At 46.6% G+C, this 25786-nt stretch overlaps 1 protein-coding gene across 1 annotated transcript in view; it reads left to right on the forward strand.

The window, feature by feature from the left end:
- The window catches only part of PHF3 (PHD finger protein 3), a 264231-nt gene that overhangs the window by 162139 nt on the left and 76306 nt on the right, over positions 1 to 25786 (forward strand). Inside the window, 2 exon segments of the mRNA XM_030199001.1 lie at positions 3447 to 3575; positions 9338 to 9467. Coding sequence (XP_030054861.1) covers positions 3447 to 3575; positions 9338 to 9467 — 259 coding nt within the window.

Here is a 25786-nt window from a genome sequence, read left to right on the forward strand (position 1 = left end):
GGATCCCAATCTGGAGCTGCGCGAGGAAACGAGCTCTAACCCACCCCTCTGGGTCCTGTGTCCCCCCGGGGACACGCTCTCGCGTGATGGCCTCAGCATTTTGCAAAATCTTCCGCCTCTCCTCAGTTGTGAAGAGGGTCAGGAGAAGTTGTTGACAATCAGTCCAGGTTGGGTTATGGGTGGCCATAATGCTAGCCACTAGGTCCACCACTGCCTGAGGCTTTTCAGTATAAGAGGGGTAATGCGTCTTCCAATTCAGGAGATCGGTGGTTGTGAAGGGTACATACTGATAGGCCTGTGCCTGTATAACCTGACCCTGATTATTAGGATCTGGTCGAGTGGTAGTTACCTGACGAAGTGGCAGAACTCTCGAGGAGGTGGGAATGGAACCTGAGGTAGAGCTAGGAGCTACCCTCCTATCATGCTCAAAGGTGATTGCAGCAGGTCTAACCCATTCAGTGGAGGTATGTTGAACCCCTGAGGGATGGGGAGGGGTACTCATAGACTGAGAGGTGGTCACAGGTGAGTCAGTCCATTGAAAGGGATGCCGGGCCCCTGATGAGTGGGTAGGGGTATTAGAGGGAGAGGCTGGGCTGTCAGGAGTTGAGGAGTCAGGGAGTGGAACCCAAAACGGGTCTTCAGAGGTTAACAGGAGAGGATTTGGCACAGAAGGGTAGAGGCCAGGTGAAAAGTCCAACCTAGGATGTGGTGGGGTTCGCACAGAAGAGGAACTATCCGGAGAAGCCTGTACTGGAGAGGCTTGAGCTGGGCGGCGTGGATCTCTGGGGGTAGCACGGAACCCCAACAATGGGCCATAAGGTGGTGGCTCAAGATCTGAGGGGTCATCAGAGAGTATGGGTTTCTCAGACAGGGTAGGGGCGGAAGCCACCGATTGGGTGGTAAGCTTCCTGGGGCTCTTTCCCTCTTCTAGTTTAGATTTTCTAATCTTTCTTTGAACACGGCCTAACATGAATTTTACTGGGGATCCCATATAAGTTTTCAACCACGAGGGAGGGTCAGTCACAAGGCTGGCCCAGGAATCTATATAAGGGAGTTGTTCAGAATATTCTGGTTCTCCTACAACTATGCTGTAGACCTTCCGGATTACTTCAATATCTAAGCTGCCACTAGGGGGCCACCCCACTCCCATAGATGGCCACTCAACTTCACACAAGGTTCTTAAAGTACTTGAGCTTAAAGTCTGTCCATAGTCATTAATTAAAAAGCCTTTTTTAAAGTTTTTAAGCATACAATCTAGGGGGGTAGCAATTTGTCTAGATGATGTCCCACCCATAATGCTTACAGTTACAACACACAAAGAGGGGGGGAATTTTTGAGAATGCAGTAAGGGGTCTGCACTCTCGAGACACTAGGTAGACAGACAACAATCGCTTCCTTCCGTTGCTGACCAATTGAACTCGCGTTAATTGGAAATGCAGCTATAAGAAGTCCGCACTCAGTTAACATTCAGGCATCACACATTCATTCAGTACAGAAAATCCCACCCAACAATTTCAGATTTCTCAGATACAGATAAGCTCAAGCGTTTTCGCTTCTAATCTCCTCTAGATTAGAAGGTACTAGGGCCTTCGCTGAGAGTTGATCAGGCTCTCCTTCCTCAATTTGTTTGAGGGGCTGATTTACAATTTTCTAGCTAGAATTACAATACAAAATACAGAATACATACCCGGCGAATGTTCTCCAGTCAGTTGGGTGCTGGGATTAATGCAGGATTCATCCCACCGCTGCCACCAAGAATTGTTGCAGGAATGGAGGCATGAATTTGTGATGCTTCAGGAGTCAGACAGCACACACCAGTATGAGAGAAAAATCTTCTTTATTTGCCAGCAAACAAAGCAAGACATCAGTTCTAGCTCTCTTCTTATGCTGTCTTCTCCTTCTTCTGTCTGTTCCTTCTGTCCTTCTCTTTCTTCTGAGCTCCTCCTGACGTAAACTGCTTCTGCTCCTACTTAAATAGGGTCCTAAGCCCTCCTCCTAGCCTAGCCCCCTTTACTCCCAATTGGTTAAGAAATTGATTGGCTACCTTGCCTCAACCAATCATTACTTTTGAAATATCAGTTACATAGGTTCCAGACATCCTAAACTGACCTCTGACCTGGGGCCCCTTAAGCCAGACATTTGGTCTCCAGTCTCTTACATGTTATTATGATTGATTTCTCATATTCCTAGTACTAACTGCTAACTAAACTCTGGCATTCATTAAAGGGGTCAAAGCCAATCTTACTTAATAGCATACATATCAGGTTATTACTTCCAGGAGGCCAGTCCTACACTTAGCTATAATTAATCAAGGAGAAGAGAGCTGACTAGTTCTGACCTCTTCACCTATCAGCTTATACATTGAACCAGCCAGAACTATGGCTAAGTCAAACCACATGTTGATCTCCTCAATGCAGTCCTTGCTTGACCTCTTAAACAGCAGACAAAGAGTAATACAGAATTTAACAGATATTCTACACAGACACAAACCTTATTAATTTACACAGAATCAGTATTTCTTATAAGACATATTCTAAATATCAAAAACTTGTAAATACTAATCTATTGCCTCTCTCTCTCTAAATAGTATTTTCTATCTAAGCATTTTAAACTACAATTAATCATATGTCTGGCTCATTCCTTTATTCATTCATAATAGTTTACAGCTGTGCCAGCTAGCATTGGCAATTCACAAGGGACAGAGTTTCATTTCTCACTGACCTTTCCTAACCTTAGCTCGGCCAAGCTAGACATTGAAATAATATGAACCATCTGGCATACCTTCACTTTAGTTGCAAAGTAAAAAGTTAGAATTCTAACTTCAAGCTTTTAAACCCCAGATTTTAACAGAATTAACCCTTCATATGATTTCTTATATATAATTTCTCAGAGTAAACACTTTCTTTGCCCATGGCCGCCTCAATAGAAGTCTTTATTAAGTGTTGAGAGACATAACATTAAAAAAAAAATCAAGCCACTAACGGCTACTTAAGCAAGTACAATACAACAAAGGAGAAACACAGCCTCCAATGAACATTATCAATGAGCGTTTAACTCTCAAACCGAGGACAATAAGGGTCCATATACTTCTAAGATTTCTGACCGATTTTTGTAATTATCTCACCCCCCTCCCCTTGTTTTTATGATCTTATCCCTTTGCTCTGTCTTCTCCATCCCTTACTTTGTCTCTCACTGTTCACTACTTCTGCTTGCAGTTTTATTTGCTCTGTTATCTTCCCTCCCCTCCCTTTTTTTCCTCTTTCCATCATTCTCTTGCTTTCTCATCCACTCAGCTTCCCTATTGGTATAACACTACTCTGAGGTTATAGAACATCCAGCCACAGGATAGATAAAATTAGAAAGTGCTTCTCCATGTGACGTTGGCATCTAGACATTTTGTATCTTGAAATACAAAATGTATTGTAACTTTTGTTGCTGTTTTACAGACAATTGAGATGATTGAGAAAGAACAGAGAGAAGTTGAAAGACGACCAATCACAAAAATTACACACAAAGGAGAAATCGAAATCGAAAGTGAAACATCGGTGAAAGAGCAAGAAGTAATGGTAGTTGAGGTAATTAAGAACAGTAGCATATATCTGTTTTTCTATTAAAGTAGGTCATTTTAAAATGACCATATGGCATTTATGTGTATAAATGGCATACTAGTCTAAATACCAATTTTACAATGCTTGCTATTTACACATGTAGATTGTGTGGGAGATAGATTTTAAGGGGGCTGTTCTGAATGTGGTTTGGGCAGACAAAAAAAAAAAAGCAACCTGTATGTGTATTTCTTATTTTACAATAGCAGCACACATACATACAGGTTTACTCAGTTTTCCTGTCAGTATTTATCCCTGTTCAAAGGCATGTAGAAGCGTCAGCTAACTGCGTGCTGGAACATGGGGTTTTCATCAGTGATGATGGAGCAGTTGTACAGCGGCGTACCAAGGGCGGAGCAGTGGGGGCGGTGCGCCCTGGGTGCACGCCGTTGGAGGGGTGCAAAGAGCAGCTGTGTGCCTGTCGGCTCCGCTGGTTCCCTGCTCCCTCTGCCCCGGAACAGGTTACTTCCTGTTCCGGGGCAGAGGGAGCCAGCAGAGCCGAGAGCCGCGCGGCTGCTCCCAGCAGCTAAGAATGCACCGGGGGGGGGGGGGGGGGGGGGGAGGGGGGGGGTTGCGCATCGGTAATCCGCACGGGGGGGGGGGGGGGGTTGCGCATCGGTAATCCACCCCGGGTGGCAGCCGACCTAGGATTGTCACTGCAGTTGTATAAAAACGTTTTCACTGCTTCCTAATTAGCTCCTTTTGTATGTGAAATCCAGGGCTTAAACATGTAAGTGCTGGTAAACACAATTTACACATATGTGTAAAAGCTCCATGTGGTGATCTTTTTTGAAAGTTTTTTGTGAAATTGATGTCCTGCTGTATATGCCTACAAATAAACACATATTTGTCTCTGTCCTTTTATGTATTTTAATATAGACTCCACATTCTGCAGAACCTGACATACGCTTTGAATTTTGATTGCCCTGATCTGGATGACCCAGTTTGTACCTAGACATCCTATGCAGCATGAGACTTTAGTTTTTGATTAGACTAGAGAGAATTTTGAGTGCATCTAGGGAGATTGTGTGCTTTCAGGAGAGAACATGTCGCTGAATATGAATAAAATCCCACTTGTACCCATAATCAAATCTATTTATTCAAAACTGCCCCTTATCCTCGGAAACATTCTTTGTATCTACAGTGATATGAAAAAGTGTTTACCTCCCTCCTGATTTCCCTACCAGTGGAAGGGGGTTGATTGTCCCATTTTCTGGGGAATAGGCCAGGGTAGCGTCAGATGATTGGGTTTTGGAGGTTATATGAGATGGGTGCAAGCTAGAGTTGGCCGATCCTTGTCAGACCTTTTTCGGGAGTCTTCATGCAAAGCAGTGACCAAAGTAGCGGCAGTGTGAGACACACTGGCTGAATTGCTGCGCCGAGGTGCAATATGGCCCGTACCCCTGGAGGAGTGTGTCCAAGGTTGTTACTCTGTTTACTTTGTGGGCCCCAAAAAGGGTGGTTCTCTTTGCCCTGTGCTAGACCTTAAATCCGTCAACAAGGCCTTACAGATTCGGCATTTTAGACTGGAGATATTGCGATCGGTCATTGCTGTGGTGCAACCGGGAGAGTTCTTGACTACGCTCGATCTGAAAGAGGTCTATCTACACATCCCTATTTGGACGCCTCATCAAAGATTTCTGTGGTTTGTGGTGCTCAGGCAACACATGCAGTTCCAGGCAGTGCTCTGGACTCTCTACTACCTTTTCGAAGGTCATGGTAGTTGTAGTGGCAGCACTCCAGAAAGATGAGATTCAGATGCATCCCTATTTGGGTGATTGGCCCATTCGAGCACTGTCCTACGAAGAGAGTCTAAAGGCCACAGACAGGGTGAATGGTCTACTACAGTCCTTGGGCTGGGTTATCAATGTGCCAAAATGCCTTCTAACCCCGTTGCAGTCTCTGGAGAACCTGGGTGTGATTTTCAACACCAGAATGGGGAAGATATTTCTACCGGCGGAGCGCAGGCTCCTGCTACAGAACCAGCTGAAGAATAAACTAAGGTTGATGGTTCGGTCATGGGACTACGTTCAGGTATTGAGGTCTATGGCATCCACATTGGAAGTAATGACGTGGACCGGGAGTCATATGCGAACACTTTAGTTGTCCCTACTAGCCCGATGGTCACTCCTATCAGAAGATTACCAGGGCAGGGCTCCATGGACACTGTGGGCTTAATCAGCCATGCAGTAGTGCTTGAAGACGGAGCACCTTCAGAAGTGTTTTCCCATGGCTATGCCAGCCTGGGTATTAGTGACAACAGATGCTTGCCTCTCCAGTTGGGGAGTTCATTGCCTGGGCATGATGGCCCAAGGGTCTTGGTCTGCAGTGGAGGTGACCTAGTCCATCAACAGGTTGGAGTTGCGGACAATTTGTTTGGCATTCCGGGAGTTTGTGAACATCCTACATGGGTGCCCAGTGTGGGTGCTGTCAGACAATGTAATGGCAGTGGCCTACATGAACAGACAAAGGGGGGACAAAGAGCGCTCCCTGTTGAAGGAGACAGAACTCCTCTGCATTTGGGCAGAGGCACACCTGACCCTGCTTTCTGTGGTGCACATCGCAGGTTTGGCAAATCTACAGGCAGATTTTCTCAGTCAGCACGTCCTAGACCCAGGAGAATGGGAGCTGTTGCCAAGAACATTCCAGCTGATCACAGACTGCTGGGGGATGTCAGTGCTGTATCTCATGGCCAGCAGGGGTGGCTCAGGGGGCATAGATGCCCTGATCCAAAGCTGGCCCACCAAGCTGCTTTACATGTTTGCCCCGTGGCCCGTGGTGGGGTGAATCGTGGGGAGGATTTCGAGACATCCCAGAAGGGTAATATTAGTAGCGCTGGATTGGCATCGGCGCCCCTGGTATGCTGATCAAATCAGGTGCTGGTGTATCGCCCACTGCGTCCAACAGTTCAGGTAAGTCTGCTTTGTCAGGGACCCATTCGGATGAAGTTTCCCTCCTCCTTTGGTCTTACAGCATGGCTTTTCAGAGAGCAGGTCTAAGAAAGAAAGGTTATCCCAAAGCAGTCATTGAAATCATGCTGCAGGCCAGAAAACGCTCTACTTCTGCAGTGTATGTGAGAGTCTGGCGCACGTTTGAAGCATGGTGTTCATTGGCGGGTGTCCTTGCTGTTTCTGCATCAGTATCTGTAATTCTGGCGTTTCTGCAGGAGGGTCCCTTAACACCTTGAAAGTGCAGGTTGCAGCACTGGTCTATTTTGGTGGCTGCCTAAAAGGCTCCTCATTAGCTGCACACCTGGATGTTATTTTGTATCCACCTCGTTTGCCGATATTACCATCTTAGAACTTGAACCTCGTTTTGCGGGCAATGCAGCAGCCGCCCTTTGATCTGCTAGATCGCGTATCATTGAAGGATCTTACTCTGAAAACGTTTTTCCTGGTAGCTATAGCGTCGCCCTGAGTGTTAGAGCTACAGGCTTTATCGTGCAGGGAGCCATTTCTCTGTTTTATGGAGGTGGGCATTTGCATTCGGACAGTGCCTTCCTTGTTGCCAGCCTTTCGCCGGGAGGACTATTCCGCCAAGTTCCGGACACTGTGGTGTCTGAATATTCGTTGCATACTTATGCATTGCCTGGAGGTCACTAATGACTTCTGCCAGTCGGATCATCTGTTTGTTTGTCATGCTGGACAGAAAAAAGAGCACATGGCTTCTAAAGCCATGGTAGCCCATTGTTTACGGGAGGCAATTACTTTGGCCTATATAGTACTGGGTCGTTCCCCTCCATTGCAGGATCGAGCACGTTCCATGAGAGCACAGGCAACATCTCATGCTAAATCTTGGTTAGTTTCATTGGAGGATATTTGTAAGGCCACTACATGGGCCTTGGTGCATTCTTTACTAGACATTACAGATTGGTTGTGGCAACTCGTGAGGATGCTGTTTTCGATGCTGTCTGCTGGGGTGCGTTTGTCCTGCCCTGCTTGAGGACTGCTTTAGTACATCCCACAAGTCTCTGGATTGATCTGTGGGGTGCCATGAAAGGAAAAATTCTCACCTGATAAATTTTCTTTCCATTAGTCTCAACAGATCGATCCAGAGGCCTGCCCCTTTTATGCTGCGATCTGCTGTTGTTGGTTTGTTTGAATTACGTGTTCGGACACAGTGTTGAAAGAATTCCTGCATTTGGTTTCCTTCTTAAAAAAAAAAAGAAAAAAAAAAGAACGTTTTACTTGAAGAACTTGTCTGTAGGTAATCAAGAGAATAATTCGGTATCCACTACAGTGGTGTTTATCTACCTCCCACTTGGGTGGTCGAGATTCTTAATTTAATTCTTAGAGGCAGGATAGTGTTTGGTTTGGATGGTTTTCCAGGTTTCCACTTCTGTGGTATCAACAATACCGAGGAGAAACTGGCTGAACATGGCCACATATAGCTATCTCTAAAGTTCTCTCTCTATTTCCATTTGCTGGTAGAAGGACATAACCCACAAGTCTCTGGATTGATCTGTTGGAACTAATGGAAAGAAAATTATCAGATAAGAACTAATTTTTCCTTGCAGTTAAAAGCCAGATGAAACATTCTGATCACAGTTAATCACATTTTTAATCACTGTCCTGGAAGAATCCCCCTTCCGAAGGCCTCCCCCATCCTTCATTAGGCCCCCTGAGCCTACATTAAAGATGCCCTGGTTGCCTACAGTAAAGCAGGTATGAGCGACCTCCTGTTGCTCCTGCCCATGCCAGCCCCAGGTTCAAAATGGCAGCCTTGACCTGTAGCAGTAGTCTTGCAGTACTACAACTAGGGATTACGACCCTGCCTACCCAAAACCACCAGGGCATCGTTTAAAGTAGGGGGCAGGGGGGGATGCCAAATTCAGGCCATGGCAATCAGCATTAGTGGTGGTGATTATTATAATTGCTGCTTTGCCCATATATGGAAGCCTGACCCATAATGGTAGTACTTGTGACATTGCTCTCCTAGGTCTTGGTCATTTTGAAGCCCAGGTACCGTGGGGAACTGGGTTTGATTCCCACTGTAGCTCCTTGTGACTTTGGGCAAGTCACTTAACCCTCCATTGCCTCAGGTACCAAAAACTTAGATTGTGAGCCCTCAAGGGACAGAGAAAGTACCTGTATATAATGTGTACAGCGCTGCATACATCTAGTAGCGCTATAGAAATGATTAGTAATAATAATAATAATGGGAGTGAGTGGGCAATGCTCGGACCCCATTAGACACTAGAATCACCCGGAAAGTTCAGAGACTAGGTGGTGGGGTCTAGGGAGAAAACTATTTGAGGGCCTTGGGACTTGGGGGAGAGAGGTATCTAGGAGAGGCTGCCACTTATGAGGCTCGAGGGGAGAATTGTATCTGCTGAAGGCAGTCAGAGGTCAGGTGATGGCAGGGTTAGTTGTGTTGTTATGGGGGGGGGGGGGTTGTATGTGTTGAAGGCAGTTTGGAGGTTGGGTAATGGCAGGAGGAGGGCTTTGTGAAGGCAGTTGATCAGATAATGATGGGGGAGTTTGAGTGCGTTGAAGGTCATTGGAGGTCAAATGATGGCAAGGAGGGGGGGGGGGGGGTTCTTCCTCCTTCAGAACAAGTGTGGAAGCCAGTAGATCATGCTAGTTAGCACTTGTTACTTATTAATATTGGTATGTTAACATAAACTAGTTTTTATGATCTGAGAGTGGGCACTACAATCTAGAATGTTTGACCATGGTATCTAAAATATAGAAGAGCACATAGATAAGAATTTTTTTTATATTAACTCTTAGGATCCATCCAATAAACCAGTGGAAAAAATGGAGGAAATCCATAAAGATGAAGACCACACCGAGTCTACCACAGATACAACAACACAGCATAAAAACCATCTTTTTGATCTTAACTGCAAAGTCTGTACAGGTAAATACGAGTCTTCAGGAGTTAGTACTTGTAGCATTTTTGCTCTGTTGGTATGCTGTCCTTGCAAATGAGATGTCATTTGGTAGAGCCTAGGCCAGAGAACTATAAATAAAGCTGTGAGAGCTTTCTTGGAGTGGTACACTGAGTATATATAGGTTTTAAGGCATTAGTACTCTCATGTAGGATCACCTTAATTTCAATTTTTCTCTGGATCCCACTGAACATTAATTCATCTCCATAACCCTTCAGAAGTTATCAAAACAATCCATTATCTATGGTGACTTCCGATTAAAGAGCAAGTACATGTGACATATTCTGATTGTTATTATTATTAGCATTTGTATAGCGCTACCAGACGCACGCAGCGCTGAGCACCTGACATAGAGAGACCGTCCCTGCTCAATAGAGCTTACAATCTAAAAATACAGACAGACAAGACAATTAAGGGCGAGGGAAGTACTGGGTGAGAAGAAACAAGGGGAGGGCAATCGAGTAGTGGCTAGGAGCCAAAAGCAGTAGTGAAAAGGTGGGTTTTCAGCATAGATTTGAAAACAGGTAGAGATGGCGCTAGACGTACAGGCTCAGGAAGTCTATTCCAGGCATAAGGTGCCGCGAGGGAAAAGGAACGAAGTCTGGAATTAGCAGTGGAGGAGAAGGGGGACGACAGGAGAGATTTGTCCAGTGAGCGGAGTTCACGGGGAGGAATGTAGGGAGAGATGAGAGTGGAGAGGTAATGAGGGGCTGCAGAATGGATGCATTTAAAGGTCAGCAAGAGAAGTTTGAACTGTATGCGGAAGCGGACAGGGAGCCAGTGAAGTGACTTGAGGAGTGGACTAGTGTGGGTATATCGATTTTGGTGGAAAATAAGTCGTGCTGCAGAATTTTGGACAGACTGGAGAGGAGAGAGATGGCTGAGTGGAAGACCAGTGAGAAGCAAATAGCAATAATCCAAGCGAGAGGTGACAAGGGTTTGGATAAGGGTTCTGGTAGTGTATTCAGAAAGGAAGGGACGAATGTTGCTAAGTGGAGGAGTGGCCTAGTGGTTAGGGTGGTGGACTTTGGTCCTGGGGAACTGAGGAACTGAGTTCAGTTCCCGGCACAGGCAGCTCCTTGTGACTCTGGGCAAGTCACTTAACCCTCTATTGCCTGCTGCATTGAGCCTGCCATGAGTGGGAAAGTGCGGGGTACAAATGTAACAAAAAAAAATGTTGTAGATAAAGAAGTGACAGGTTTTGGCGATCTGTTGAATATGCGCAGAGAAGAAGAGAGAGGAATCAAAGATGACTCCAAGGTTACGAGCCGAGGAGACAGGGAGGATGTGAGAGCCATTAACGGAGATAGAGAAGGGGGGAAGTGGGTTTAGGGGGAAAAATGAGAAGTTCAGTTTTAGTCATGTTTAGCTTCAGATGGCATTGGGACATCCAAGCAGCAATGTCAGACAAGCAGGATGAAATATTGTTCTGGATTACGGTTGAGATTTCCAGGGTGGAGATGTAGATCTGAGAGTCATCTGCATAAAGATGGTATTGAAAGCCATGGGATGAAATCAGGGTACCAAGAGAAGAGGTATAGATGGAGAAAAGGAGGAGTCCAAGGACAGAACCCTGGGGGACACCAACTGAAAGCGGGATGGAAGTTGAAGAGGAACCGCCAGAGTGAACACTGAAAGTGCGAAGTGAGAGGTAAGAGGAGAACCAGGAAAGAACAGAGCCCTGGAATCCAATCGAGGATAGTGTATCTAGGAGTATGGTGTGGTCAACAGTGTCGAAAGCAGCAGATAAGTCAAGAAGGATAAGGATAGAATAGAGACCTCTGGATTTAGCCATCAGCAGGTCATTAGAGACTTTGGTAAGTGCAGTTTCAGTAGAGTGAAGAGGGCGGAAACCAGATTGGAGTGGGTCAAGAATAGGTTGAGAAAAAAGAAAGTCGAGACAACGGCGATGCACGACGCGTTCAAGTACTTTGGAGAGGAAAGGAAGAAGGGAGATGGAGCGATAGTTGGAGGGACAGGTAGGGTCAAGTTAGGGTTTTTTAAGGAGTGGAGTGACAACAGCATGTTTGAAGACGTTAGGAACACTTGTAGTGGAGAGTGAGAGATTAAGGTTGTGACAGATGACAGGGATGATAGTAGGAGAGATAGTATTAAGTAGATAAATAGGGATGGAATCAGATGAACAGGTAGTACATTTGGAGGAGGAAAGAAGAAGGGCAGTTTCCTCAGTAGAAACTTCAGAGAAGGAGGAAGAGGAAAGAGAGTAGGGGGTGTGGACTAAGGGAGAGAGAGGTGGGGAGGGCTTGAATGAAAATTCAAGGTTAATCTTATGGATTTTATTATGGAAGTGCGCAGCTAGGGTCTGAGGGGAAAGAGAAGGGGGAATTGGACCACTAAATAGGGAGAGTGAAACAAGACAAGGAAATCAATTAAACAGTAAACAGAAAAAAAAAGTGGTATTAACCTGATTATCCCCAGATATTACTCGTCTAATTCATTATTCCACATTGATCATCTGGTTGGCTTCTTCAAGGCCAATACAGTGTATAGTCAAATCATTTCATTAAAAACATACTTATTGTCCAATATTAGAAATAATACATCTGATTACATTCTTTCTCTTTTAAAAATCTCTTTAAACCACTAGACTCGTATGAACTGGTGTACCTGGTGGTGATCAGTTTGGCATGTAGAATCACACTGGAGCCTTCAACAGGCACTAGTGTAGTGTAGTAAAGCACCACCAATAGACTGAACTCTTCAGAAAGAGCAAGGAGAGCTCATTAAAGAATCTTATGAGCAGGGGTGGCCGTATGCTTCTCCGTAAGGCAGCATTATTAGGTAAAAGTCAATCCTGAAGATTTGGTCTGTTTCTGATTCCCCTTCTTTTTGGGGTTGGAGTAGTCTGTTACATCATACTATGGTGATGGAGAAACAAAAGGTTAATCTGTCTTTTAAGAGAAAGAAACAGTTGTCCATCTGAGACCCTTATATTTCATCCATTCCTCCTAAGGCCCGGAATCTCACTTTAATCACGCTGTAACTCTTTGATGGGTTTGGGCAGCTACATTCCTTTGCTGGGAATGGTTTCCCTTCCCTCTTTTTGGGTGGGAGGGAGGGAATGGGATAGGGAATGAGGGGTGGGATGGTTGTGAATGTTGAGAGGCATCACAGGTTCTGGGGACGACTATAAGAAACAAGGCCCTTCTTTATTCTTTGTCCTGTTGGAATGTATTATGCCTCACATTGAGTTATCTTTATATAGCTGGAAGTATTGGTATTTCTGAAAAATTTTAATAAATTTTAAAATAAAATAATTTCTCCGAAGACAAGCAGGCTGCTTGTTCTCACAGATGGGTCGACGTCTGCGTCGGCCCAGGAAGCGGCAATTTTGCAAGCAAAAATAGAGTTTTTGCCCAGAGTCTTTTGGCGTGTGAATCACGCTCACTGCTCATGAGCAGATGACTTCCTGCTCGTTGTGCGAGCGTGCCCCTTAGTTGTTCTTTGTCCGTGACAAGGTGACAGGATTTTTTCTGCTCTCCTCGTTCTTGGCCCAGGAACAGAGTCTGATGCTTAGTTCTTTTAGTCATTTTCTTAAAAAAATGTTCCTGTAGTTTCTTTTAGTATTTTTTTCCCCTATTTTAAGTTTACTTTCTTTTCGACATGGCTGGCCTTTCTCCCTTTTTGTGCCCTTCCCTTTTTTGGCACAATCGCATTGTTTGATTTCGCCGAAGCTGTTTTTCCTTCCATGTCATCGAAGACACCCAGCGGCTTCAAACTTTGTACTTTGTGTAACCGGACCACCTCAGGTACCGATACCCACGCCTGGTGTATCCAGTGCCTTGGGCCCAACCATAGCCCAGCCGCTTGTAGTCTGTATCTTTGTATGAAGAAACGGACACAAGTGTCTCGAGAAGCCCAACGTGAAAAGCTTTTTGGGGCTCGGTCCGGTCCTTCGACATCAACATGGGTACCGAGATCATCAGCGTCGACATCAACAGGAGCATCGACGTCGGGAGGAGAGGTAATGGCTGCTGAGAGACCAACCCACGCTGGGAGAGTGAGGCATCGAATGGGTTACACCTGTCTCAACGCCTTCTGTTATGCAGGCCCCCTGGGACGACCTTCGTCGGACCTGGCCCCAAGGAGGTGTGAGGATTCCACGTCCTTGGTACCGAGGAGTTTTGATGACTGGTGTCGAGCGAAGGCAAAGATGCACCGTCATCGATCTCCTTCGACACACGGTGCCAGGAGCTCTGATACGTCAAGGGAATCGGCACCCGAGAAGCGTCGGCGCTGAGAGGATCGCTCCCCCTCTACACAGGAGGTGCCAATGCGTCAGTCTCCTAGCAGCACGGAAACTCTCCCGAACCTCGACAGATTCTGCCACCGCCTGCTCCACCGACCCCGCAGCCTTCTCTGACGGCGGCTCTTAATGAACACATCAGGGCCCTGCTTCCAGAGCTTCTGGAAGGATTGCTGTGTCAGTCTGCTTCGGTGTCGGGGGTTTTTGTGCCTTCCATGCCATCTGCTGCAGCGTTGTCTGGCCCTTTGCCTGTGGTGAGGTCCCCGACCTTGTTGTTCCCTGCGGCATCGATGTCGGCTGCCACCCAGGTCGACTCCCCTTCTACATCAGTGGAGGAAGATTCACCGCAGTCCAGATGGGCGTTGACGTCTCGACATCACCATCGAGGACATCGTTCCTCGGCGCCGAGGCAGGCTGAGTCTAGGACTACTCTGAGAGAAGTCTTGTCCAATACTGAAGAGGAGTGTTCATGGGATGAAGAGGAGTCCTATGGGATGAGTCCTATGGGATTCCCTCTGAACCTTCCCCTCCACCAGAAAGGAGATTATCTCCACCGGAGAGTCTGTCCTTTACCTCCTTTGTCCGGGAAATGGCTACGGCTATTCCTTTCACTATGGAGGTTGAGGATCAACCCAGGGCTCAGATGCTCGAGGTCCTGGATTATCTTTCTTCACCTAGAAAGGTTGTAACGGCTCCTTTGCATAACTTTCTGAAGGAACGTGTAATTAGACTCTGGAATTCATTGCCGGAGAACGTGGTACGGGCGGTTAGCTTGACGGAGTTTAAAAAGGGGTTAGATAGATTCCTAAAGGACAAGTCCATAGACCGCTATTAAATGGACTTGGAAAAATTCCGCATTTTTAGGTATAACTTGTCTGGAATGTTTTTACGTTTGGGGAGCGTGCCAGGTGCCCTTGACCTGGATTGGCCACTGTCGGTGACAGGATGCTGGGCTAGATGGACCTTTGGTCTTTCCCAGTATGGCACTACTTATGTACTTATGTACTTAAGTCCTTATGCGAAACTAGTCGTTCCCTCTATCTACCCCTTGATCCCCCAAAAAGCTGAATCCCAGTATCGGATCCACGGTGAACCTGGATTGATGAAGTCTCAGCTACCTCACAATTCCATGGTGGTGGACTCCACCCTCAAGAGAGCCAAGAGTACTAGAGACTATGCCTCGGCGCCCCCAGGCAGAGAAGCTAGGACCTTGGATTCTTTTGGGAGGAAGACGTATCAGGCTGCTATGCTCGCCGCCAGGATCCAGTCATACCAGCTCTTCACGAGCATCCACTTGTGGAACTCGATAAGGTAACTGTCCAGCTTGGTTGACGCACTCCCTCTGGAGCAGGCTGAGCTTTTTCGCCAGGTGGTCAGGCAGCAGAAGGCGTGTCGAAAATTCCTGGCCAGGGTTACATTTGATACTTTTGATGTAGCATCCAGAATTGCTGCTCAAGGCATAGTGATGCGCAGACTCTCATGGCTGCGTGTCTCTGACCTGGATCATTCGGTCCAGCAGCGGATGGCGGATGTTCCTTGCTGGGGGGATAATCTTTTTCGTGAGAAAGTAGAGGATCTAGTTGACCAGATCAAGAAGCATAATGATGCTATGGATTCTCTCTCCCCCGGGCGTCTTCTGCTACTACCTCCTCATCTAGGAGGTATTTTAGGGGGAAGAGAAGTGTTCCCTATTCCTATCCTAGGTGTAGATACACTCCTGCTTCTCGGCAGCCTGCCCAGGCTCAGTCCCAGCGTGCTCGTTCTCGTCAACAGCGTGCGCCTAAGGCCACTGCAGCTCCCCAGCAAAAGCAAGGGACGGGCTTCTGACTGGCTCCAGTTAAGCATAGCCTCAGTAAAAATGTCCATAGTGGATGACTTGCCAGTTGGGGGAGGTTGATATTTTTTCACCAAAGCTGGCCTCTCATAACCTCCGACCGGTGGGTTCTTCAAATAGTCTGGTTAGAATACACCCTCAGTCTGGAATCCAAACCGCCAAATTGCCAACCGGGAGCTCATTCTTACAGCTCCCAGCACAAAAAGATACTTGCAGAGGAAGTCTCCGCCCTTCTAAAGGCCCAAGCGGTCGAACCCGTTCCACCAGGGGAAGAAGTGCTGGGATTCTATTCCAGGTACTTCCTTGTGCAAAAGAAAACAGGGGGGATGCGTCCCATCCTAGACCTGAGGGCCCTGAACAAATTTCTAGTCCGAGAAAAGTTCAGGATGGTTTCCCTGGGCACCCTTCTTCCCATGATTCAAGAAAATGATTGGCTATGCTCTCTGGACTTAAAGGATGTTTACACACACATCTTGATACTCCCAGCTCACAGGAAGTATCTTTGATTTTGGATGGTAACTCATCACTTTCAGTACCGTGTATTGCCTTTTAGTCTGGCGTCTGCACCCAGATTGTTTACAAAGTGTCTGGCTGTAGTAGCAGCGTCGCTATGCAGACTGGGAGTGCATGTGTTCCCTTATCTCGACGATTGGCTGGTGAAGAGCACCTTGGAAACAGGCGCTCTACAGTCCATGCGAATGACTATTCAGGTGCTAGAACTACTAGGCTTCGTGATCAATTACTCCAAGTACCATCTCACCCCAGTACAGAAGTTGGAATTCATTGGAGCTCTGTTGAACACAAAGACAGCTCGAGCTTATCTTCCCAAGGCAAGGGCAGACAACCTCCTCTCCCTAATGTCCACAGCTCGAGCATCTCAACAGATCATGGCTCGGTAGATGTTGAGACTTCTGGGGCACATGGCTTCCACAGTTCATGTAACTCCCATGGCGCGTCTACACATGAGATTAGCTCAATGGACCCTAGCTTCCCAGTGGTGTCAAGCTGTGGGAGATCTAGAGGATGTGATCCAACTGTCCACCGACTTTTGGAATTCCCTTCAGTGGTGGATGATTCAATCCAATTTGACCTTGGGACGTCCTTTCCAAATTCCTCAGCCACAAAAAGTGCTGAGGACGGATGTATCCCTCCTGGGGTGGGGAGCTTATGTAGATGGACTTCACACTTAAGGAGCTTGGTCCTTTTCAGGAAAAAGGTCTTCAGATCAATCTCCTGGAACTGCGAGCGATCTGGAATGCTCTAAAGGCTTTCAGAGATCGGCTGTCCAACCAAATCATCTTAATTCAAACAATCAGGTTGCGATGTATTACACCAACAAGCAGGGAGGCACCGGATCTCGCCCTCTATGTCAGGAAGCCGTCCAGATGTGGTTTTGGGCGCACCATCCCAGCATGTTTCTGCAAGCCACTTATCTGGCAGGTGTAAACAAGTCTGGCTGACAGGTTGAGTAGAGTAATGCAACCTCACGAGTGGTCACTGAACATGTGAGTAGCCCGCAAGATCTTCCGAGCGTGGGGCACCCCCTCAGTGGATCTTTTTTCCACTCAAATCAATCACAAAGTCCCTCAATTCTGTTCCAGGCTTCAGGCCCACGACAGACTAGTGTCAGATGCCTTTCTCCATTTGGGAACGGGCCTCCTGTATGCATATCTTCCCATACCTCTTGTAGGGAAGACTTTGCTGAAACTCAAACAAGACTGCGGAACCATGGTTCTGATTGCTCCCTTCTGGCCGCGTCAGATTTGGTTCCCTCTTCTTCTGGAGTTGTCCTCCGAGGAACCGTGGAGATTGGAATGTTTTCCAACCCTCATCACCCAGAACAAGGGGTCACTTCTACATCCCAACCTCCAGTCTCTGGCTCTCACGGCCTGGATGTTTAGATCTTAGAATTCACCTCCTTGGGTCTTTCAGAGGGTGTCTCCCGAGTCTTGCTTGCTTCCAGAAAAGATTCCACCAAGAGGTGGTACTCTTTCAAATGGAGGAGGCTTGCCGTCTGGTGTGACAGCAAGGCCCTAGATCCTCTTTCTTGTCCTACACAGACCCTGCTTGAATACCGTCTACACTTAACAGAGTCTGGTCTCAAGACCAACTCAGTAAGAGTTCATCTTAGTGCGATTAGTGCTTATCATCGTCGTGTAGAGGGTAAGCCTATCTCTGTACTGCCTTTAGTTGTTCGCTTCATGAGAGGTTTGCTTTTGTCAAAGCCCCCGGTCAGACCTCCACCAGTGTCATGGGATCTCAATGTCATTCTCACCCAGCTGATGAAAGCTCCTTTTGAGCCACTGAATTCCTGCCATCTGAAGTACTTGACCTGGAAGGTCATTTTCTTGGTGGCTGTTACTTCAGCTCGTAGGATCAGTGCGCTTCAGGCCTTAGTAGTAAATGCACCTTATATCATCACAACAGAGTAGTCCTCCGCACGCTCCCGCCGAAGGTGGTGTCTGAGTTCCATTTGAACCAGTCAGTTGTCTTGCCAACATTCTTTCCCCGTCCTCATACCCGCCGTGGTGAAAGCAGTTTGCATACCTTGGACTGCAAGGGAGCATTGGCCTTTTACGTGGAGCAGACAAAGCCCTTCAGACAGTCCGCCTAGTTTGTCTCTTTTGATCCCAACAGGAGGGTAGTCGCCAATGGAAAACACACAATCTCCAATTGGCTAGCAGATTGCATTTCCTTCGCTTATGCCCAAGCTGGGCTGTCTTTAGAGGGCCATGTCACGGCTCATAATGTTAGAGCCATGGCTTCGTCAGTGGCTCATTTAAAGTCAGCCTCTATTGAAGAGATTTGCAAGGCTGCAACGTGGTCATCAGTCCACATATTCACATCTCACTACTGCCTTCAGCAGGATTCCCGACGCAACAGTCGGTTTGAGCAGTCAGTGCTGCAGAATCTGTTCGGGGTTTAGAATCCAACTCCACCCCCCAGGCCCTTTTTTCTTCTGTTCCAGGCTGCACTCTCAGCTGTTTATTGTTTCAGTTCAATCTATGTTACGTCCTCGCCGTTGCGAGGCCCAATTGACCAATGTTTATTTTTTTTGAGTGAGCCTGGATGCTAGGGATATCCCATCTTTGAGAACAAGCAGCCTGCTTGTCCTCAGAGAAAGCAAAGATACCTGTAGCAGGTATTCTCCGAGTACAGCAGGCTGATTGTTCTCACCAACCCGCCCACCTCCCCTTTGGAGTTGTTACTGGTTTCCTTTTTGCTTTTTGACTTAACTAAGGGGTATGCTCATGCGACGGGCGGGAAGTCGTGCACGTGATTCACGTGCCAAAAGACTCTGGGCAAAAACTATTTTTATTTTTGCTTGCAAAATTGCCGCTTCTTGGGCCGACGTGGACGTCGACCCATCTGTGAGAACAATCAGCCTGCTGCCCTCGGAGAATACCTGCTACAGATAAGTATCTTCTCTGTATCACCAGGACTCAGAAGACATAGGTTCCTTCTTTTATAGTCCTTTCCCTCTTGGGGTTGACTTCTCTAGCCTTCTGGGCAAGGGCAAAGGGCACAGAAGCATTCAGTAATCATTAACAGAATCTAGGACAACACGCTTTTTAAAAAAATAGTCAACGTTATACATATATTTCATCTACACCAAGAAGTTGGCTTATTTATCAGTAGTCTATATATATATGCAAATGAGCTGCTTCCATTGGCTATAGGTAAATTATATGCAAATCAACTCCAGATCTTGTAGCTTTTAAAAAGGAGCTTTCCCTCATTAACCCTTTGTTCTACCGGGGTCAGTAGTGAAACAAAGGAGGAAGGTCCCACCCAATTCCTATGTTGACCTTCCCTGAGGAACAAAGAAAGAAAACACTTTCACCTCATTCTGCTTCTTTTCAAAACAGTCGAGTAACAGATCAATCCCTTTATACCATCACTTTGTCCATAAATACAGATTCCCCTTTACCAAAAGGTGGAATCCACTACACTGGTGCACAAGGCCAAAAGGCTCTTTTTTAGGAGTTCCTGCACACATAGTGTGTTTTCCTTTGCATATGAAAAAGGCTTCTTACAAGGACTTTGCTTCCAAAAGAGTTTTAGATGTCTGAGCATACTTACTGCCCTTAGAAAGTCCACTCTTTCTTTGGATGTCAATAAACCCGAGACTGCTTAGCCAAATTTACACTTTAAAGAGCAGATTGCATCTTGTTTTACTTAAGCCTATGTTAAGGCTCTTGATGTCAGTATTACTGTGGTGTCTGTGTCCAGCTTTCATGGAAGAGATCTGCAGGGCTTTGACACAAACTTCTATCTATACATTCACATACCTATTACTTTAGGGAGGATTTCCTGGTGCAACTCTAGGTTTGGTCAATCCATTCTTTGGAATCTCTTTAAAATTTAGACTGTAACTCCAACACCTTTCCCTGAGGTCCCACTTCTATTATTTCTAGGTTGTTTTTATAAAAAAAAAAAAAAAAAAAGAAGAAAGAAATGTATAGGCCAGTTACTGACCAAAAACACATATGTGGTGTTGCCTATTAACATTCTGTGTTTCATGTTCCCATTTTTTGGTTACAAGGTAATGTGTAGCTAGGGATTCCCAGTTGTAAGGACTGCATATCCTGCTTGTCTTTGGACATAGCAAAGTTGCCTACCTGTAACCAGTGTTCTCAGAGGACCAGAGGATGTCAGTCTTCACAAAATCACCCATCTCCCCAGGCTTCTTCTGGTAGTAGGCTCGTACAGAACTAAGGTGGATCTGTGTGAACGTTCTGACCTGGGAATTCACACACATGCGCAGTGTACTCTCTAAAAATGCTTTAAAAGTTGTATCTACATTTCTCCAGCTTAGTCTCCATCACCCTCTTGTGAGGATATGTTTTGCTGTCCTCAGAGGACACCTGTTAAAGATAAACAGTTTTGCTTTACGGTACATTCTGAAATGTTCAGTGAAAAAGAAAACGGTCAAAAGGTATGGATTTATTTTCAAATTTGTAGACTGCAATCACACAAAAAAGCAGCTTAATATGATGTATAGGTAAAGTCCAATAAGAACAAAACAAAAAAAGGTCACAGAGTCATCATATAAGCAGGGAAAACATATCAAAAGCTATGGAAGCAGTTTTCACTAGGTTGCTAAAGCATAGGCACCTGGTTGATGTCTGATTTGTTCATATTCATGTTCATTTTATTTGATATACTGCCTAAGTCAATAAAACTAAGTGGTTTCATTCCTTATTTCTGCAGATCAGTTCAGATGAGTGGGTTATACACTCCTACTAGTAGATTGAGACTGAGAAAACACCAGCTTCAAAGTGAACCTATAAGTGGCCTGCTCAACTCCTTACTGTCTAGTATTTTCTCAGTCTCAGCAAATGGTAGGTGTTTTTGCAGCCTGTCTCATCTGAGGGGTCAGTTGGTCAGGTTTAGGGGGTGGGGAAGTTTTGATGTTTATTCCTTTCCTTTCATGTGTGTAGTCTTTTTGCATTACCTTATTAAAATGGGGTGTTATGTACAGGCTAGGCGGGTCACTCATTCTCCCCTCCCCCTGAGTTGACCGAGTTGTGTTGTACCCCTTTCATACTCTTGGTCAGGGAACCTTGAGTGCCAATAAGTTATTTGATTAAAAAAAGACAGCCCAATGCATAATCTGTTCCCCACTGTTCAGGGAGTGCCTTTGCCTTCCAGTTCTGCTGCTCCTGCACTGCTCCAAGGTGGGGGAGAGGGGGGTGCTGTACTGCTTTTGCCCATGGGTCATAGCTCGGCTAGACAAGCCACACTGCTGCCATTCTTTTGGCAAGCAAGGCATAGAAGACTCTGGTGGTTCTTTTGTGAGGTGAATAGATTCTCTGCGAGGTTCCCCAGGAGTGGCCATGTGAGATCACTCACTGAAATGGCAGTGGGGCTATTTTCAGTGGGAACCGCCAACATTTTGAATTTCCCTTGCCCTCTTTATGTATAATGCTTACTACCTGCGGCTGGCCCTTCCCCCAGAGCCAGAGGTGCTGAGAGAGGAGCCAGGTATTTCAAAATGGCAGCATCTTGACTGGGATCCTGTCTGGGAGGAGGACTTAGCTGGGGCCCCCTATGATTTTGAGGTCCTGGAGGGAGGACCACTTATCCCAGGGGGGCGCAGTTTAGCATCCATGGAGGGAGGGCCTCCCTCCATGGGAAGATCTTTCTCTGGTGCACATTTTCTACCATGGTGAGCTGCAGGGAGCTCATCACCAAGGTGGTCTCTGTCCTCAACTTTGAATTTGAGGATCCAGTCAGGATTAAAGGAAGCTGAACCCTCTTATGGAGGGTGTGCAGTGCCCCCCACCCCCGCAGACCTTCCCCCATGCATAGAGTGGTGGATGATCTAATCTCGGCAGAGTAGGCAACACCAGATGCTAGTTTTAAAGTGGACAGGTCTGTGGTGTGCATTTATCAGATCTCGGCTGAGATGGAAAAGTTTAAGCTTCCTCAGGTGGACTTGCTAATCATGGAGGTGACAAAAAAAGACCACCTTGCTGGTAGAAGGCATGGCTGCACTTCAGGACCGCAGGATGGAGGCCTGTTTGAAGCAGGTATTAGATGTGGCCGCCCTGGGTTTGCAGACTGCAGTCTACAGTAGTTATGTGGCCTAGGTATGTCTTTGTTGAGTGGAGCAGGTACTGAACAGCCTGTCTGCAGGGGCCTGAGATTTGCAGGATTGAGATGGGTGCAGCCTTCTTGGCAGACCTCCTCCTCCAAGAGCATTGCTCTTCTGGGTGCGGCTCACTATTCCCTTTGGTGGCGTTGTTGGTCTGTGAACCTGGCATCAGAATTAGCCTGCTCCCCTTCCAGGGCAGGTTCTTTTCGAGGATGACCTGGACAAGCTAGTGAGGGTTCCCAGGTTGCCGGAGGATAAGTCCAAGGGAGCTGTTCTAGCTTTTCGGCCTATGGCAGATTTCATGAACTTATCGGTACTGTCCGAGTTGGGCTGGTGCCTTGCAGATGCCGAGGTATTTCCATAGGGGTGCAGTCCTTTCTGAGTGGTCGCAGGGGTGACTGGGAGGCAATGAAGGTATCTTCCTCTGGTGACTATGATGAGTCATCTACAGAAGGTTTTCACGAGGACCAGTAGGTCCTTGAGATCAGTCATTAGTGATGTCTATGCTTTGGAGTTTGTACGACTTCTGCAGGACTGTTTTGTGGTGTCTCCTTGGAAGACAGAGAGAATGGGCACAAGAAGATATTCCATCTATTTCATCATCCCCAAGAAGGAAGGCACCTTTTGTCCTATTCTGGATCTACAGGGGATCAACAGAGCTCTTTGGGTGCCTTGCTTCCATATGGAAATTCTGTTTGGTAATAGTGGCAGTCCAGGTGGGCATGTTCCTTGCCTCTCTGGATCTCTCTGAAGCATACCTGCATATTCCCATCAGGCCTGCCCATTAGCATTTCCTACATTTTACCGTTCTAGGGCAGCACTGGCAATTTTGTGCTGCCTCTCGGCCTGGTGATGGTACCCAGAAACCTACTCCAAGGTGATGGTCGTTGTGGCAGCAGCCTTATGCAGGGAAAGCATTCTTGTTCACCATTGTCTGGATGATTTCTTGATTTGAACGAAGTCCACACGGGAGAGTGCTCAGAACACTGAAAGGGTAATTCAGTTGTTGGAAGAACGTGGCTGGGTGGTCAACTGAGTCGAGAGCAGACTGGTGCTTTCACAAGTGATTGAGTATCTGGGAGTGTGTTTCAATACCTGTCTGGCACAGCGTTTCCTTACAGAGACAGAACCAGGAAGCTGCAGGAGTAGTTTTGTCGTCTTCTGTCTGTGGCCCAGCTGCAGGCATGGGACTACCTTCAGGTGTTGGCATCCATTGCAGTTGCTATAGAGGTTAGTCACGTGGGTCTGTGCTCTTGTCCTTGTTGAACTCCACATTCGCAGGACCTTCAGGTGTGCCATTCCTTAGGGGAGGTGAGAGTGAGTCTGCCCTAGTGGTTGGTGGATGCTCAACTTCTCTGAAGGTTGCCTCTCATGCCTCCGCAATAGATTCTGTTCACCACAGATGCCAGTGTCAGAGGTTGGGGAGCTCACGGCATGTTACAAGTGGCTCAAGGTCCATGGTCCCAAGAAGAAGCAACCTGGTCCATCAACAGGCTAGAGACCAGGGCAGTCTGTTTCATGATCCAAGCGTTCCTGTCCCTAGGGTGGCATAAGTAAGTTCAGATTTTATCAATGTGACATTTTTAAATTGTCAAGGTGGGACAAAGAGCCCTCAAGTGACACAAGAGGCAGCATCTTTGTTGGCCTGGGTGGAGACTCACCTCCTAGACATCTCAGCAGCGCATGTAGCTGGAGTGGACAATATGCAGACAGATTACCTGAGTTGAAATTCGTTGGATTCTGGTGATTAGAGTCTGGGACTCAAGGCCTTTAGATTGATGGTACAATAGAGGAACACTCAGGATCTGGATCTCATGGTGACAGTGATGCCAAGGCGCTGTGATTCTTCAGTTGTCAAAAAGACCTGTAGGCAGAAAGCTTGGATGCCTTGGTTCAGTCTTTGCTGGAATCTGTTTTCCTGTACATGTTTTCGTTTTGGCCCTTAATGGACAGGACCATCCAGAGGATAGAGCAACATGGAGGCCTGGTGATTGAGCTGTCCTTGTTACAGGGATCTGATCTGTCTGATGGTAGAGGCTCTTCTGCAGTGTCCAGAATTGAATAGACTGTTGTGTCAGGGTCCAGTGGGGATGCCAGATCCGTTTCTGTACGTTTCTGTATTGTCTTACGGCCTTTTTAAGAGGGCATGGCTCTGAACTATCCTTCCAGAGTGATTTTCAATCTTGCTAAGTTCTAATCATAGATCCACTTCCATGGCTTATACTTGTGTCTGGAAAATCTTCGAGGTGCGGTGCTTCAACCAGATGGTGGTCCCCTTCTTGCTTCACTTTTGGATGTCTTAGAGTTTTTGCAGGACAGTTTGGATAAGGCCTTAGCTTTGGTTTCTCTGATGGCCCACATTTCAGCCTTAGCTTGTTTTCTTGGGCCGATCCTTGGTAAAGCCATTAGCCTCTTGTCCAGATGTTGTCTGTTTTCTGAGGGGAGTCAAGTTGCTTTGCCCCCCTAGGCGATTTGATTGTTCCTCCTTAGGATCTGAATCATGTTTTTTCTGCCTTGTTTCAGTCATTTTCAGCTCCTGTCAACAGTGCCTCTGAAGGATGTAACTCTCAAGAAGGTTTTCCTAGTGGCAGTCTGTTCTGTGAGGCGTGTCTGAGTTGCAGGCCCTTTTGTATAAGGATCTCTTCCTGGAGTTCCACAAGGACAATGTAGTTCTTTGGATGGTTCATTTCTTTCTTCCTCAGGTTATTTCCTCCATATGAATCAGGCATGGTGCCCCCAATCTTTGGGGATGCCAAAGGTAGTCAGAATAGAAGTATCTTCATCTGCTGGATGTTCATAGAGTGCTGTGGGGGCACCTCCACAGGCCAGAAGAATTTCGCAGGTTGGACCTACTCTTTGTCTTCATTGGAGGCCAGCAAAAGAGTGAGGCTGCTTCTAAGGCATCCATGTTGAGATGATTGAAGAAGTCTGTTGTTTCAGCATATATTCTCCATGGGTGCCAGTTTCTCCATGTGCTTAAGACACGTTCCATTAAGGGGGCAAGCAGCTTACTGGGCAGAGTGTAGTCTGTTGCCACCTCTGGACATTTGTAGAGTGGTTCTTTTGCTAAACACTGTTGTTTGGATGTTCAGGCGCAGCAGGAAGTGTCCTGATTGGATGCTGGGTGTTATCCATGGACTTAGGTTCCCCACGCTCGTGAGGTTACTGTTTTGGTATTTCCGTCTTGTCTGAACTAGTCTGGAGGAATGATAAGGAAAGAGAAATTATATCTTATCTGTTATTTTTTTTCCTTTTATTCCTCCAGACCAGTTCAGAGCCCACCCTAGGATTCACCATTGCAAGGGTCCTACACTTCTCGTGTTGTTGATGTAGGCATAGAAGCAGGAGCATTAAATGAAAAATAAAAACCAGCCGACATTGCCAAGAGGAAGTGTAAACAGTTCTGTTGGTTTGTTCGGAGCTCCTTGTAACTCTGGGCAAGTCACTTAACCCTCCATTGCCCCTGGTACAAAATAAGTACCTGAATATATGTAAACCACTTTGAATGTAGTTGCAAAAACCTCAGAAAGGCGGTCTATCAAGTTCCATTTCCTTTTCCATTCCCTTAACTCCCCCCCCCCCCCCC

Source organism: Microcaecilia unicolor, chromosome 3 (assembly GCF_901765095.1).
Source record: "Microcaecilia unicolor chromosome 3, aMicUni1.1, whole genome shotgun sequence".
In the NCBI taxonomy this organism is placed as follows: domain Eukaryota; kingdom Metazoa; phylum Chordata; class Amphibia; order Gymnophiona; family Siphonopidae; genus Microcaecilia; species Microcaecilia unicolor.